The sequence below is a fragment of the Athene noctua genome, chromosome 2, assembly GCF_965140245.1.
Source record: "Athene noctua chromosome 2, bAthNoc1.hap1.1, whole genome shotgun sequence".
Taxonomy (NCBI): domain Eukaryota; kingdom Metazoa; phylum Chordata; class Aves; order Strigiformes; family Strigidae; genus Athene; species Athene noctua.
Window position 1 is genome coordinate 134,554,003 of NC_134038.1, and position 15,601 is coordinate 134,569,603.

Here is a 15,601-nt window from a genome sequence, read left to right on the forward strand (position 1 = left end):
TATCTGGTACAGTAAATGTTGACCTAACATTTCTGAATTTTGAACTCAATGGCACCTAATATTAGCCTTGTCCATATTCATTTATACAGTAAAGTTACCTTTTCAGGCAGTTACTTAGCAACAGAAAATAAAAGTCTAACGAGTTTCAATTTATTCTGAGTATTAAAGTCTTATTGTGAGGGTATTTTGGTAGCCCTGTAACCTAAATCATTTGTCATGCTAATTCTCTGCCTCAGTGGTAAGGCTACTTGTACCATAATTAATGCACACCAGGCCATGTTACATCAAATAAAAGTATCTTCACACATTCAGTGGTAATTAGCAGCTTTGCTACTCGGTAGCATGCAAACTTATCTATGAAAAAAAGCACGCTTAATCTTCTTATTAGTCTCTGCTGATCTTTGACAACAGAACTGGCGCATAGCAGACAACAGAAATGGTAAAAGATATGTCACTTTAATGAAAATAACACTTTGACACAATGCAATAAAATGTGTCTCTTCTCAAAAAAAAGTGTTTTATCAAATTTTAAATACATTTCCCCAAAATTCCCTTACACCAAACCTAGCTCCTGTAGAATATTACCTCCCTCACAACCAGATGCTTGCAAAGTAGGAAAAACCGTATTTGCTGGAGAAAAGGAGGAAGAAACCATTTATAAGACCATGGTAGAGAACTACAGAGTATATGGAAGAGGGAATCACGGGCCTGGATGAGAACTCAGCATAACAAGCCTCCTTAGTGAAAAGCATATCTAAATTTCAGGATTTGGTTGTTATTTGACATGAGAAGTGACCCTATTAAGTTGTAAGAAGAGATACTTAAAATGCATGAAAGAGGCTCAGAATTAGTTGTGTAATAACTAGTATTCTCATATATTACAAAAATGTCAGCAACAAGCCCTAAATGTGTTGCTGTACAAAGAGTTGAAAATGCATCAAGGATGTGATGACGATTACATAACTTCAGCATATCCATTCAAAAAACATGCATCTGTTAGAAATTTAAAACTGTTCAATAGTAGAGTTATTACTATTAGCAAAGAAAGTTACTGCAATAGAACATATAGAATACACAGAATTGCAAGAAAACTGAATAGGAGATTGAAAAACAAATAATTTGCAGTATTTTAAAAACTTATAAAACACATATTTTTCACTTCTGTACCTAATTTACACCTAAAGCCACAAAAATTAAATAAAAATATAAAGGTCTTTTTGTAAAAACAAATTACTTTTAGAGAAAATCAAAACCCTTTAAAATAGTGACGGAAATACAACTGCAAAATAATAAACCTCAGTGCCAACATTTTCAATTGAGGCTGTCAAAAAATACAGATCCATTTTTAATTGGAATTTTGACAGATATTTAAGCATTTCAATAAGCACACATGCACCTAAGAAATTTTCAGAAGAATTTAGCCTCTTCCTTAATAGTGATTTCAATGTTGAATCATTCCTTGGTATTTCCTCAGTAAATACCAGTTCTTACAAGTGTTCTCTAAATCTTGATGTGTATCTTCAAGAAGTAAAAGGCCTTTACAAATCTGGACCAGATTCACATGAAATGGGAAAATAATTTTTCTGAGGAACTACAGAATTTGCAACTTCCTTTGACTTTAAGAGGGAGACTCACATAATATGTATTTCTTGAATGATATACACATATATAGATGGAAACACTCTTATTTATCTATCTAAACACAGATAGCCATTGCCTAAATTTAATTATCTGCATGCGAAAATTCTGGATTGGGTGTTTTACTCTCTACATAAATTATCCAAATTTTGACAGCAATCTGGACTACATATTTGCTTTCTTCTAAAACATTGGTTTTTAAGTAATCATAACAGCTTATCACTGAAAGTATCCTGGATCTATTTTCTTTGATGATGTTGCATATTTTGTATTCTTGGGTTAAGAAAATATGTCATAAAACATCCAAACTTGCATGTTGAAAACAAACATTCACTAATGCTTCAGTCTCATGTTATTATTTAAAACACTGAACAAACAACTGCTGTTCCGTAACAGTAACAATAACAATAATGATATCCGAAAAAAAGCAAAAACCCTAGAAGGTGGCAGAATCTCTCCCCATTTAGATTTAAATCCTGCCCTGGCTAGGAACGGAAATACTGGCATTGCTCCCTCTAGCATGAAGATCTCACTTGTAAGGGCAGTGTTCCTTGAATGTCATTAGTTCCAGTTACTGGTTCGTGCTGAATAAGGAGCACACAAAGTTGTATATATTAGACTTGGTGCACAGATTAGTATATATCAAGATGTCTCTGCTATTACTCTCAGACACTTGAAATTACTGTATCCCACCAGATGTCCTCAATTTCATTTGCCTGTCAGTACACCACAAATTAGGATTTTGCCCTAGTGTCACAGTGACTTTGACTTTCCCCAGCACTGAGAACTCTTTTAGTCTGTAATGCAGATTGGGAATTCTGCTCTTCAGAGTGACATCTATTATCTTCATTTGTATATTGTCTTAAAACAGAGAATATCTTCAAGCATATTTGTTTGCAACAATTAAGGACGTATGAATATTCTGCATATACTGTTTCTTAAACACACACTATTCATTCCTGATGAGAAAACTGAGTGAGACCTTTTGAATTATGAGGCTATAAAAAAGACACGCAGATTTTTGTCTGTCTAACCTGTGCTAAAGGTTTTACTACAGTATACTCACTGTGATCTGACACCAAACACAGTGAAGTCCAGTCAAGCCTTGGTAACATTTTATAGTTTTGTGACACTTATCACATTTTGTTGGACAATTTCCTTCTACCCAGAAATGGTGCATAACCTGCAAAAGAAAAGTGTGGATATACATAGAGTTATAAATTAACATAGGTACGTGGCAAAGTTAACGCTACCCCAAACTTACCTCAGTATTCTTTTTCGACTTCACGTATGTTTTGATGCAAGATGCAGGAGCTCTTGAGACACAGCGTTCATGAACTGTATACTTGCAAACTAAAAAAAGAAACACATTAATAGATGTTGAGGCAATGGTGTTTCTGACTCCATTTTTATGAAACAAATAACGTTACCAGCATGCCATCTCTATATAATCAATCCAATCAGTCAATGAAAACTCAAACTAGACTGCTTTTTCCATGAAATACAAAAGGCCAATTAGAACAGGAAATATTACGCAAGTGAGAAATCCAAGAATGCACTATCGTTGCATAACAGGAAATGCTTAATTAAATCAGAGCTCACTAAATTTTTTCACAATAATTCCCAAATGACAAAAATATTAAAGACAAATTGATGACTGCCAAATGGTTTGGTGTCATTTGCTAATAGAAAGAAATCTATATTTTACAAACTATAGGCATGAGAGCAGCTGGCAAGCACAAAAATAAAAGCCAATGAATTTATGTTGTTCTTTCTATTGACTTATAAATCTTAAATGGCTGATTAGTCCATTTTCAGATAGCAATTGTTTTCATGCATTCTATGTAATCACCCAAACTTTAACTCTTACTTTCCCAAATACCGATTCCTGAGAAGTTTTTGTTTCCTAACCCCTCCACACCAGTTTTAGGTAACTACTATTGTCTGTAAAGATCACACTAGCTGCATTTGGAAAACATACAAATATCAGGGTACAATGCAAAGCTCTCCTGACTTCAACTATACAACGGAGCCTAGATGCGGAAATAATACTACAGCTTATACCTACATTCAATAGAGTCAACTAGTAAAAACGGAATGAATTTCTCCCTGCATGGGAGATGTCTCACGCTTTTGACCTCGAGAGCAATTAAGCACAAAGTACTCTTAAACACCTTGCTTGCACCTATTACACAAACCCAGTGGGAGGCGCAGCCATTAATCAGACAAACTGCAGGGAGTAACATTGTTGATTGGACCGTGGAGGAATGGTGAGGCCTCCTGCAGTTTCCTTTTTTTTTTTTTTCCTCCCACACAATCTAAAATGCAAATAATGAAATCTATAGCAATGCTTTGAAAACATATTGGAGAAGCAGCTTAGCAAGATAAGGAAATAGTGCAATAGTTTTTTAAGTAGACGCAGGCCCCTTGCTGCATGAAGTAACTGAAAGGAGGAACATGTGGATGTTCTTCAGATACTCTGGGACCACTGTACTGATCAAATAAATGCCGAGCACAATCACAAATAAATTTTAAAGAGGTACAGTGCAGCAGAGAAAACTACAGCTCTTGTAAGGCTGGTCTTTTTGTGGCAGTTTACTTCATATAACTCATCTACACATTTCTCATAACTACTGAAGAAGATGATTTACATTATTTCCAATAGAATTTTCTCTTTCAAACATTTATGAGTCTTTTATTTCCTCACAAGGATTAAGTTTATATCAGTCTGACATAAAGGAACATTACAGAATGTAACATTTCAAGATCTAATAGCCAATTCAGCATTTTTATATATATTCCAGATACTGTCATCAGCATTTATTAATCTGAAATTGTGCAATTTCTATTTTTTTGAATTTTAATAAATGTAGCTCTCATTCCATAGCATGAAATTATATGATGTGAAAACGCATACATCTGAATTATGTTTTAGAGAGATCTGTGGCCCACAGAGGAGAGAGAAATGGTCAATGCCAAAACCCTCATTCATTCAGACTAATCTAAAATTAAATCAATAGAACTGTACATGCAGAGAGGTCCTGATCAGCTGTGATAGGCTATCTTTCATACCAAAAATGGAGAAAGTAAGTTACACTAAGAAACTGATTAATTTATAAAAAAAAAAAAAAAAACAAACAACGAAATGTGACTTGATACCATCATGAGAAGAACACAGTGGGTACTAAAGATCTCATTAATCTAATGGAGCAGGGCATAACATGAACCAATCATTGGAACTGTCTATCAAACATATTCAAATCAGAAAATAAGTCTTAAAAAAAAAGATGATTAAACATTAGAACACACCACAAGAGAAAGATATGGATCATCCATCTCTTGAAACATTTAGAGATGAGGCATCTATTGGCAACATTTGGTTTCTCAAGATACAGGTTATGAGCCGGTCAAACACAGATTTACTAGGAGATACATAGATATAACTCAAGGAATTGAACTTTAGTAGCTGCATCTAGTAAGTCTAATGAAGGTCAAATTAGATGCAGTAGTTGTTCTGTGTTCCTTTGCCTTAAAATCTATGATCAATTGATATGGTAAAGGATGGCAAGACTAAGATACATGACTACAAACCAAGTAAACATAGAAAACTTTAGAAGCGTTACAGAAACTTAATTTCCAGGAAACTGGGATTTTGACCTTCACAATTAACAAAACAAAAATTCTGTGCAAAATCTGAATAAACAATATGGCACTTAGATGCTAATCAAGTTGATACTTATTAAAGAATATTAATAATTATTAATAAATGCAAAAGAGGAATAAAAAAAATAAAAGATTCAAACTTAAACATGGCACTTGCTAAGAGAAAAGAAAAAAGAAAAAAAAAAAAAAAAAAAGAAGAGGCAAACGCCAAAGGGAATTAACACTGAGAGCTATTATAATACAGAAAACTCCCTCAAACAACAGCATTGAAAGCCCAATATCCTGAAAAAATAAAAACGGAATTTTGAGCACTCAGGCATAGAAGGCAGTGGGGGAGACACCATTGTGTTGGCATGGTTTTGTACTGGGAAGCTACTAGTTCTTTGTTATGCAGCGAGCACATTTCTAGGAATAGACATGTATGCAAATGAACACTGAAATGCTTATACTCACAAGAACAGCAGAGACCTTGCTTGCCTACTCCGATTAGCATGTTCAAACAAAGATTGCAGTAGGCAGGCTTGTTAAAGTGTTTCAGTCTCCATACATGCTGCCCATCATCTTTCACATTCTGCACAGGACATAAAAGAAACAGATTTCACTTAATAAAATAAACAATGAAATATATAAGTGCCAATAAAAATTGGAGATTGACTCAAGAACGTAAAAGACAAGCTGTTACTTCATTTAATACTCTGCACCAGATCACAGTATAATCATTCTAAATACACAGGCAATGATATAATAAAAAATTCTTCAGAAGTTCATAGACATCCATGTATTTCAAAAACGACTCAGAAAAAACAGTAAGCTTCTGTCACCACCATAATGCAATGCTAGCAATAAATCTAGGCTGATATTAAATTACAACTAGTATTAAAACTAACCAAAATTTGTTCTAGACTAATTCTAAACATAAAGGTGTTGCAGGTTAGAATGTAAAACTCCCCAACACAAACAATAGTAAGGATTTTTTAAAACTACAGAGACGTTCTTAATGACCCTTAGAATTAGTAACAAGTATCAACTTATGTGAAGTGGGAAATCTAACCACACCACAATAATACCTATTGCCAGATTTAATTTATATTAATCTACTGCCGACAGTCTGTCAAAAAGCAAGTATTTAAGGGTGAGATTTACATCCAGGACCTCTTCTCCAAAAATTGAATTCCTTACATATAAGGCCATGTTTTTCAGTTATCTGTAGCACTATACTCAAATCTTGCATGAATAGACTGATCAACTGATCAGCACTTAAAACTCAGGGGCCCACTGTCACTTATGCATACAACTAAATTATTATAAAATCATTTACATTTATGAAAGTAAGATTTCAGTTGCACGATTATCCTCTTCCTTCTTAATGGAATCATTCTGAGACTTCACTGTTATTAGAAGGTTTTTAAAACGATGTGCATTTGGTTTCTTGGCAAGTGTGGTTATCAGATTTTTATCTTTTTTCAGTCATCAGAGATTTTGCTTTTAAAAAATTAATATTAACCTAAAGCCATATCACTTAATTTTTTAAAATTTTATTTATTTTTTACCAAATATAACATCCAACGGAACAAAGGAAGTTAATGTCTGTCAGTTTGAAATGAGCTGCAGTAGTTTGATTCCTCATTGCTGATAGAGAGAAATTACCACTTTCCTTGGAAATTATTTACTTATAGCAACATATGTTGATTTCTGAACGTTGTCTAAGAATCCTGCTTGTCCAGACTTTTTTGTGGATTCAGTGTAGTTTACTAGATAGTTTGGGGATTGGCTATAAGAAAGTAGCAGGTAGCCTGAGAGTATGGATTAAAAAGACAACTCACCAATAGCAGAATCAAAGCCCTCAATGGGCAGCTATTCAAAGCCCTGAATGGGCATTTAGGCAAACTTAAACTTGAACAAAAGGACTCAGAGATGCTACCTAGGGAGGATGATCTTGCCGAAGAAGACACCTGGACTTTGCTTAACAGCGCATGCCCTGGAAAGAGCGGATACTGTGAAGAAGACCACGTACTTCTCCCCTTGAATAATTATAATAATCACACCTATTCCCCGAACTAATTGTAATAACCCGGCCCTTTCTAATGAATATGTATGATTTGGTGTAATAAATATTTGGCTACTTGCCAGAGACAGTGTGCAAGCTTTGTGGAGAAATCGCCTTGCACCCCGGCCGGAATAAACATACCTGCTTTATATCTCTCTCTGAGTTGTAGAGAGATATAAAGATATTGAGTTTGTTTCCATGCATCATTGTGTATTAGTCTTGTTGGTCATTTCATTACAAAAAAGAAACTGTCACATAGCTAAAGGAAGCCATATCAACCTCTGGTCCTCAGAAGCCACATCGACATCTGGTTTTCATCCAGTTTCTGACATCAAACTGCTACTAGTACTTGACATCATGTATATACAATATTCCTGATGAGATCAATAATATGATGGTTTTCACTGATAAGGACAGTCAAGGTAAGTCAGTGGACATAGATTTTAATATGAATTTGGTTTTGTCCTATACTAGCATATACTGCATGAGTTATGTCCTTAAAAATGAGTATTGCTCTATTCTAAGAGCTAGCTGTTAACAACAAGTCATAGATGATGAAGACTATTTTATCCTTGTGGGGGAAAGAAAAATCCTGAAGGAAAATAAGCACTCCAAGAGATTAGGAATGTTTGGTTCAAAGCCAGGTCCTAGCCAGAACACAACTTCGAATAATTCTTACAAATTACCTAAAAGCAAAATGAACTGAAGTCAACTGGAATACTTTTTCTCTATTGAGATATCAGGATCAGTGGAATTCCCCCGATATTATCAGAGGAGTTCAAATGCCATCTCTGACAGTTGGGCGATGTCAGGGTCCCCTTTCTGCAGAAAGAGCAGAGCAGATGCCTAACGTGGGATTCTCAGGCTGGCAAAGAGTGTTGAAGTTTTCCAATTTCCCCTGAAGAAGCAGAAATAGATTCTGCAGCTGTGGAGCACTAGAAGCCTGTCAAGCTCCCTTATGACTGGCAGCTGAAGAGGATGTATTTCATTAAATGGAGAGCTGTAACTTCTGTTTTTCTTTCCATCTTAATAACACATTCCACACATTTTTAAAGTATTGTTAAACTACAATATAGCATGTGAGTTTCAAGTCTTTTGAAAGTAGACAATTATTCACTAGACAATAAAGACTATGTAAATTCTTCTGAGAAGAAACAGTAAACAATGCACACTTCCATTTTAACATTACTCAGGTCATGAACAGATACAGTCACAAACCACAAGCATTTAAAATGCAAGTTGACCGGTATTCCTTAGCAAAATATTTGGTATTTCTGAAAATTAACAAAAAATCATAATATACATAAACTTGCCCCTCTTCCACATTAGTTTTGTGTTACTTTTTCATTTTAATTTTATTTTTAAAGAATGGCCATTACATGTGAATATGTCGCTTCTTATTTGAACAGAACATATGGACTAACTTAGCTGGCATTTTCCTTATCAGAAAAACAAACAAGTCTTGATGTGGGTGTTCTGCCAATTAAAACACTTAGCTGTGTTACAGACTGCAACTGATGCAAATCCATTACATAAACACAATGCACTTTTGGAAAATAGCAAATTAAATTTTTGCTCTTGTGCACTGCCAAAAATAAGCAATAAAGTGCTGCGTATGATTATGCATGCACATAACTTTTTAAAACACTTCCAAAAAAAAAAAAAAAAGACATAATGTGAAACAAAGCCCCTTCAATGCAAGTCTTTAAGTATGAATAAAATCCACAATTCTGACACATCAGTGCATTTACTGACAGTCACTCATTTTGCTTCCATATCCTGAGAAAGAGTTTAAAAACAAACAGTCATTAAGAAGATCTCAAAGCAGGGCAGGTACAGTAAAAATCTCTTCCTCACTTCATTATACATCGCTGAAAATGAAGCCTCCATATGCCATATGCAGACTTTAGTACATAATGACAATAGTAACATTTATTTTGCTAACAACGGTTCTCTTAACTTATGGTCCTGACCCTTCTACCATGGATTTGATTGCCACAAGGACCTGACCTTAAAAAGCAAGTCAACCATGAAAGCGCTAGCCTTAGTGGAAAATTTTACGCAGTCACAGAATTTAGCTACACATCCCTAATCTGGTTTAATATTAACTTACTTCAGCTTTTTAGATATTTGTAAATATAGCCAAAGAGATCTTAGGGTTTCAAGCACAAAACTCAAGATTCTGAGACTTTTAAAAGATAATGAAATCACTGATGAATTTTCATCCTAGCAAGTATCCCCTTTTACAATAGCTATATAGTGTCTGAAATACCAGCATGCTCAGTCTTTTCTATGAGAACAGTCAGTAAACAAGCAACCAAGGGAGAAGGATGTTAGCAAGTCTGCTAAATTATTCTTTCACTGCCTAGTGTTACTTTGTTTTCATTTGTTTTAAAAATATTTACATGACTTGAAGACATTTTTATGACTGATCTTTGGGTATTGTTCACTCCGTGGGAAGGTGAGAAAAGTGTCCATTACACCCTGCAGCACGTCCTTCTAATGCAAATGCAGTTAAGTTCTACGTTTCTTTGCTGACTCTCAGCAAAGAATTCATGTCAGGTTTGGTTTTGTTCAGTTTGGTTTGGAGAACTGGGGTTCTAAATCTGTTCTGATTCAGGTGGAGAGGGAGTAACCTCATTCGAGACACATGCTATTTGGTAAGGCTCCTCACTTCTACCTTCCGAGATATTTTGTGTGTGTCTGTACTTGAGAAAGGGCAGGGGAGAAAAAAACAAAAAAATCAATTCCCCAGCCTTCATCCACACACTTACCAGTGTACTGTCCCTATCATCCAGAAATGCTTAAGCATTAATATGTACATGAGAAAATGACAGCATAGAAAAGGGAGCACAGGAGGGGCAATTAATTTGTATAAACAAGCGTTATAATTAGCCACACTACAGAGTTTCCCTGTCCCTACTTTGGTAGTCACCTGTCATCTACAGAGACTGAAATGCTGTATAAATGACATTTTAAATAATGATAGATTTTTTTATACCTCCGTTAAATACCATTTTTTTTACACCTTATACACAGAACAGGTTAGAGTTACTCCTGACTTCTTCTGGGCTTTTAAAAACTTACAGGTAAAAGAAAAAGCAGGAGTGTAGTAAGAAAATACATTTGCAAACTTCCTGCAAATAACTGGGAGTAGTACAGCATAAAAGTAGACAGCACTGTCAAAAAAAAGAGGTGCGCTTTTTTATCGGCTCCTTGCTGTGAAGTTTCACGAAGCGTTAACATTACCCCCTCTGCTGGCAACGCTGTGAAATGATACGGGTAAAATAGCTCCCATTATCACTTGGGTGAAAATTCCCAGCTGGTAAGGAGCTGGTACAAAGGTAAGCTACAGCTTCTTCTAGCAGGGGTTTGGTTTTGCCCTCTGTATATACGGAAACAGCATATCGGCACTTCAGCCTTTTAGAAAACACACGTGCCAGACTTCAGACAGGACTTCTAAAAATTTCTCTGAGACAACGAAAGGCCAGTTGCCCTCATTCCTTCCTGAATGAAAGAAATACAATGTTATGAAACTGCCTAGGTACTGAACAGTCATTTCAGACTTCAGCCCAAGAGGCACTCCTCATGGTGCAACAGATTCCACACCAGACTTGAAAATGTTTGCAAGTCCCCAGTTCGGTTCTGCTTTCACATACTCAGAGCTCAAAAAGTAAGCCAACAATAAAGTAATATACAATGTAAGAATCAGTATTTCCCAAGTGTGGATTCACACTCAAGTATTCCATCCCATATTTAATCAAAAAGGTTAAAAAAGGAGTTAGCCTTTAAATTCTTTGACTGTAATAGCATAGTATTTGATACTTGAGGATCCAACATGAAATTGTAAGAGTATTTTCTTCCGATTTAACTGAAGTATAGTCATACTTGAACACAAATGTGTTTGTTCCATTGAGATTTACCTTGATTTGAAAGGTGAAATGGGTTGAAAATTACAACTAGTGACTTAAAAGAAGGCATAGTGGCCCGGTTTCAGATTATTGATGACTTCACAAAGCATCTACTGTTCAATTTCTCTCACTTTAAGGCAGCTTTCAGCAACTATACCAGACACAGTGCAACCGTGACATCTAGTGGCCAGTGAAGCGGGTATTAAATACTTTTCCACTCCGAAAACGTGGGATTTTTTTTTAAACACTATACTTGTGAACTTGCAGTTTATACCTACTTTTTGTGCAATCACTGGCGGAGGTGGCAGTAATGATCCATTACAAGAGAAGTGAGACCAAAATATTTGGCATGGAATTACTTGAGAAATCAAGTGCTTTTATCAGAACAGGGTGGAATAACATTGCACAAGTGAGGAACTCCTAGAGAAGAGCAGTGTACAATGTTCATGGCTGACAAAAATCCTTAGAGGCAAACCGTCATTAAGTGATTTTTTGTGCTCAGATTACAAAGGACATTTTAAGCAATGCTCTGAGAGTCAATGGAGTAACTCTCAAACTTCACTGACAACACTAATCTACTTAAATTAATGCAAAATGGGAAAAAAAAAAAAACCCAAAAAAAACCAAAAAGGTAGGAAACTTCAAAGTTTCTGCTGTGAAGGAGGAGAATAAATATCCCAGTGGTCTCTAGTACGCCATAGGCCACTTCCCAAAAGTGCAATTACCAACCAGAAGGAGTAATGCAGGGACATTTCCGTCCAATCTGTGTTTGGATGGGACACAAACTATTGTTTTAAGAAGCAAAAATAAATTTGGAAAGTTGATGAGGACTGTGAAAACTGCAGACTGAAATGTGACATCAAAAAAACTCTACCTCGTACATTTACTTTTAAAAATTGCACCACATAAATACATAAATAAGTTACTTTTTTTTTTTTTTCCCCCTTGAAATTATCACTTTTCATAAAATAATTTCTTGGAATAACTTCCATGAACCTGGCACAACTAAACCTCAGAGTAAAAATTATGGATCTTAAAGACAAAGATTTCAGCAGGTGCAGTACAGAATGCATTCAGTCTGTAAGTGGAAAAAGTGTAGTCATCCAGGTATACAACTGAAAGGTGTTTTCTTGCAAGACAAATTTTCAAACAATATCACAGCACTCCTAAAGAACAAGAACTAATTAAGTTCTTATTTAAATTCCTCATCTTATACTGAAACTGTTTGTTTAGCACACCAATTGCCTTGTAAAGCACCAAAATAAGAATACATTGTTTCTATACTGGAACATTCCCAGAGATAAAAGTCTATTTCTAAGTTCTACCCTTGCAGCACCTCTAAACTCAAGATTTAGGAGAAAATAGAAAGCATAAAACACAGTAAGACAAAATCAACTAGATATTTAGGTTGATTTCGTAGAGAAATTAGACTTTTTAAATGCTTTTTGTTGCTTTATTTACATTACTCTAAACTGCTTCAGCAACTTTTAAACTTATTTAGTCATCTCAACTAGATGAGAGGGCACCAGAAGTTTCATGAAAGTCTGGAAAAAGGGGGGGGGGGGGGGGGGGAGGGGGCAGAGAGAGAGGGAGAAATTAGAAGGAAAGTCAGGAGGATTTCCTTGTTACTTCTTTTAATTTGGCAACAGTTGGCTGGCTAACATTTGTAGTAACAACCTAATACTCCTGTCTGTTTCAGAAGGGTATTAACTGATGAAGTCAGAGGTCAAGATCACAAACCTGTGTGTGAGCAGGTTTTTTCAATCCCATTGTTTATAAACACTTTTTTTTTTTAAATAATATAGTTTCATATTTCACTTAAATGTTTCTTTGATTTTTTTCTATTATTGTAACTAAAGCATCTAATGTAGTATGTAATAAAAACATTGAAAGTCTAAGATAAAACTTTTATGTATCTGACATTTTTACATAGCTCTTAAAGGAAACTAAAGTATAAAGTAGCTGAAATCCGAAGGTACTATGACAAATATTCAGCTGAAATTAATTATCATAGCTTCACTGATATTAGCATAACAAATTACACCAGCTGAGACTCTTGTATTGTTTGTACAAGCTCTATACCAGAGTTAAGCATATTACAGTAAGTTAATGGACCACAACCCAAAACAAATTAAAAATTTCACTGGTATCAAAAGTTTTTTAAACCACAGTGACAATTCTTTGCCACTATCATAGTGGACAAGCTCTAAAATTGATCTCTCGGATTTAAAATTTCATCATTGCCTGAGTTCAGCATAGAGCTAAAGTGCAGTTGGCTAAAGTTAAAAGAAGGTAAGAGAATTGGTTGGTTGGTTTGGGGGCTTTTTTTTTTTTTCTTATTTTCAACATATGAAGACTCCCTGGACATGTCTAAGCATCATAAGCCAGTAGGTTATGCCCTTTATTTTCACATAGCCTGTGGAAAATCTTAAGATATCAGCACTTTATTACTTGACTACTGAGTCCAAAAGACTCTTTTCTTACTTTTCATTATCATAACTAACGGGAGATTTGAGAAAGACAGCCAAAAAGCAGAGTCCTGGGAAGCTGGGTTTAAAAAAAAATCTAACAAAAGCATGTAAAAATAGATAACAGCATTCCACTAATAGGAATGATGCACTGGAATGAAGAGCGTGGGTAATACATTAGGTATGTAAATACATAAAACCATCAAAATCATGCTATCATTTAACACAAAATAATGATGAACAGGCATTAGAGTTTTAACTTTCTTGATTTAAATTTTCAATGTCCTAAAATACACTTAGATTTGATCATTTGAAACTATGTACAAACAGAAGTAGTAACTTTTTGTTGGTTTGATGGAAAATTCAAAAATCTGGCTTTTCTCTACATATTATGTGAATGGTTTAAGAAATCAAGAACAATTTTAAACATAAAAAGAAAAATGGGAACCCTTTTTTAGAGGATGGCATTATTTCCTAGTAAATGATTAGCAAATGACTAGCAATTCAGCTTGTACAGTTCTGTGGGTAATGGTCTTCATTCATAGTAAAGTAAAATGTTAAAATAATACTAAAAGCCACCCCATCCATTTTAATCCAACTTAAAAATAATAAAACTATGCTTATTGATCAAAAAGATTTTTGCATGCCATTACAGTATTTTTTGACAACTGTACATTTATGTCTCTTCAACACATTAAGTATTAGGAACACTGACGACAGAAACACTGACCCATGCTGACATGCTACAAGATTTTGATCACTGTTTATATATTTTTATTTCCACAGTAAAGCTATGCACAGCAAGATAAAAAAACCCTAATAAAAATACTCAAAAGGATAAAATGTCTGATAACATACATATACATAGCTTCTAATAGCTTTTGCTTTAATATGAAAATAAACCTCTGCAGAAGGATCTGCATTAATATATCATGGAATTTAAGGAGTCTTAAATTTAGAAAGAATGAAGTGTAGGCACTGAAAAATACTCCCAGAGCATCTACACTACCTGTCAGAAATGAAAAATCTCTACTGAAAATGAGTACGTTATCTGCTATACTGATTGCTTGAGAGAATTTGCTGCCCTTTGTTTAGAGTAATTCTGTGGAAATAATGGAATTCAGCCTGACAAAGATCTGTTGTTTGATGACAGGGAAGTAATTTAACATTTTTGCTACTCAGTCACACATACAGAATCAGGTAATCAGTATTTACAGTGATCCACATGTACTGAAAGTTATCCTCAATTCAGGTATTTATCTGGTAATTTGATTAGTAAGATTTTGCAAGAATTTTAGATCTTCTGCTAAACACATTCTTTTGTTGCATATTTCCCTATGGAAAGTGTCAGTGTGACCATTCTTGTGCAAATAAAATAACATAGAGCAACTACAGCAGTCTAAATTTAGTTCAGGCCACAGCAGTATATGTGGAAAGTAAGTATTATTCAATTTCACCTCAATGTCTGAAAAAGATTTCAGAAAAAAATTAAATGAAAATGTTTTATCTCAAATAACAGAAGAGCATTTGAAATATACGCTAAGATATATGTGCTCAAAATTAGCTCAAATACAGGACAGCAGGTGGCACTGGCAACATGCCAGTTTTAAAACAGATGTGCTGAACTGGTATAAAAATTGATCATATTACATCTGTCTTATCTTTAGCATGAAGCTGTAAATGTACAGAACAAGCTCTTCTTTCATTGCACTCTATCCTTTGGTGTAAGTGTTCGCTTAGATATTGCTACTTAGTATAGTTTATTAAGGCAGTTACAGAGATGGAAGAACTATTCTCTTAGGGATGTATCATTGACAGGACAAGAGCCAATGGGCAATAATTGCTGCAGAAGAAATTCCATCTGCGCATAAGAA

At 34.8% G+C, this 15,601-nt stretch overlaps 1 protein-coding gene across 5 annotated transcripts in view; it reads right to left on the reverse strand.

The window, feature by feature from the left end:
* Positions 1-15,601, reverse strand: part of DGKB (diacylglycerol kinase beta) — a 360,852-nt gene that overhangs the window by 241,433 nt on the left and 103,818 nt on the right. For all 5 annotated transcript variants that reach the window (XM_074898029.1, XM_074898032.1, XM_074898031.1 and 2 more), the window contains 3 exons: positions 5,755-5,872; positions 2,903-2,991; positions 2,705-2,821 (listed from right to left, as the gene is read on the reverse strand). In XM_074898029.1, the coding sequence (XP_074754130.1) occupies positions 2,705-2,821; positions 2,903-2,991; positions 5,755-5,872 (324 nt within the window). The remainder of the gene's footprint in view (positions 1-2,704; positions 2,822-2,902; positions 2,992-5,754; positions 5,873-15,601) is intronic.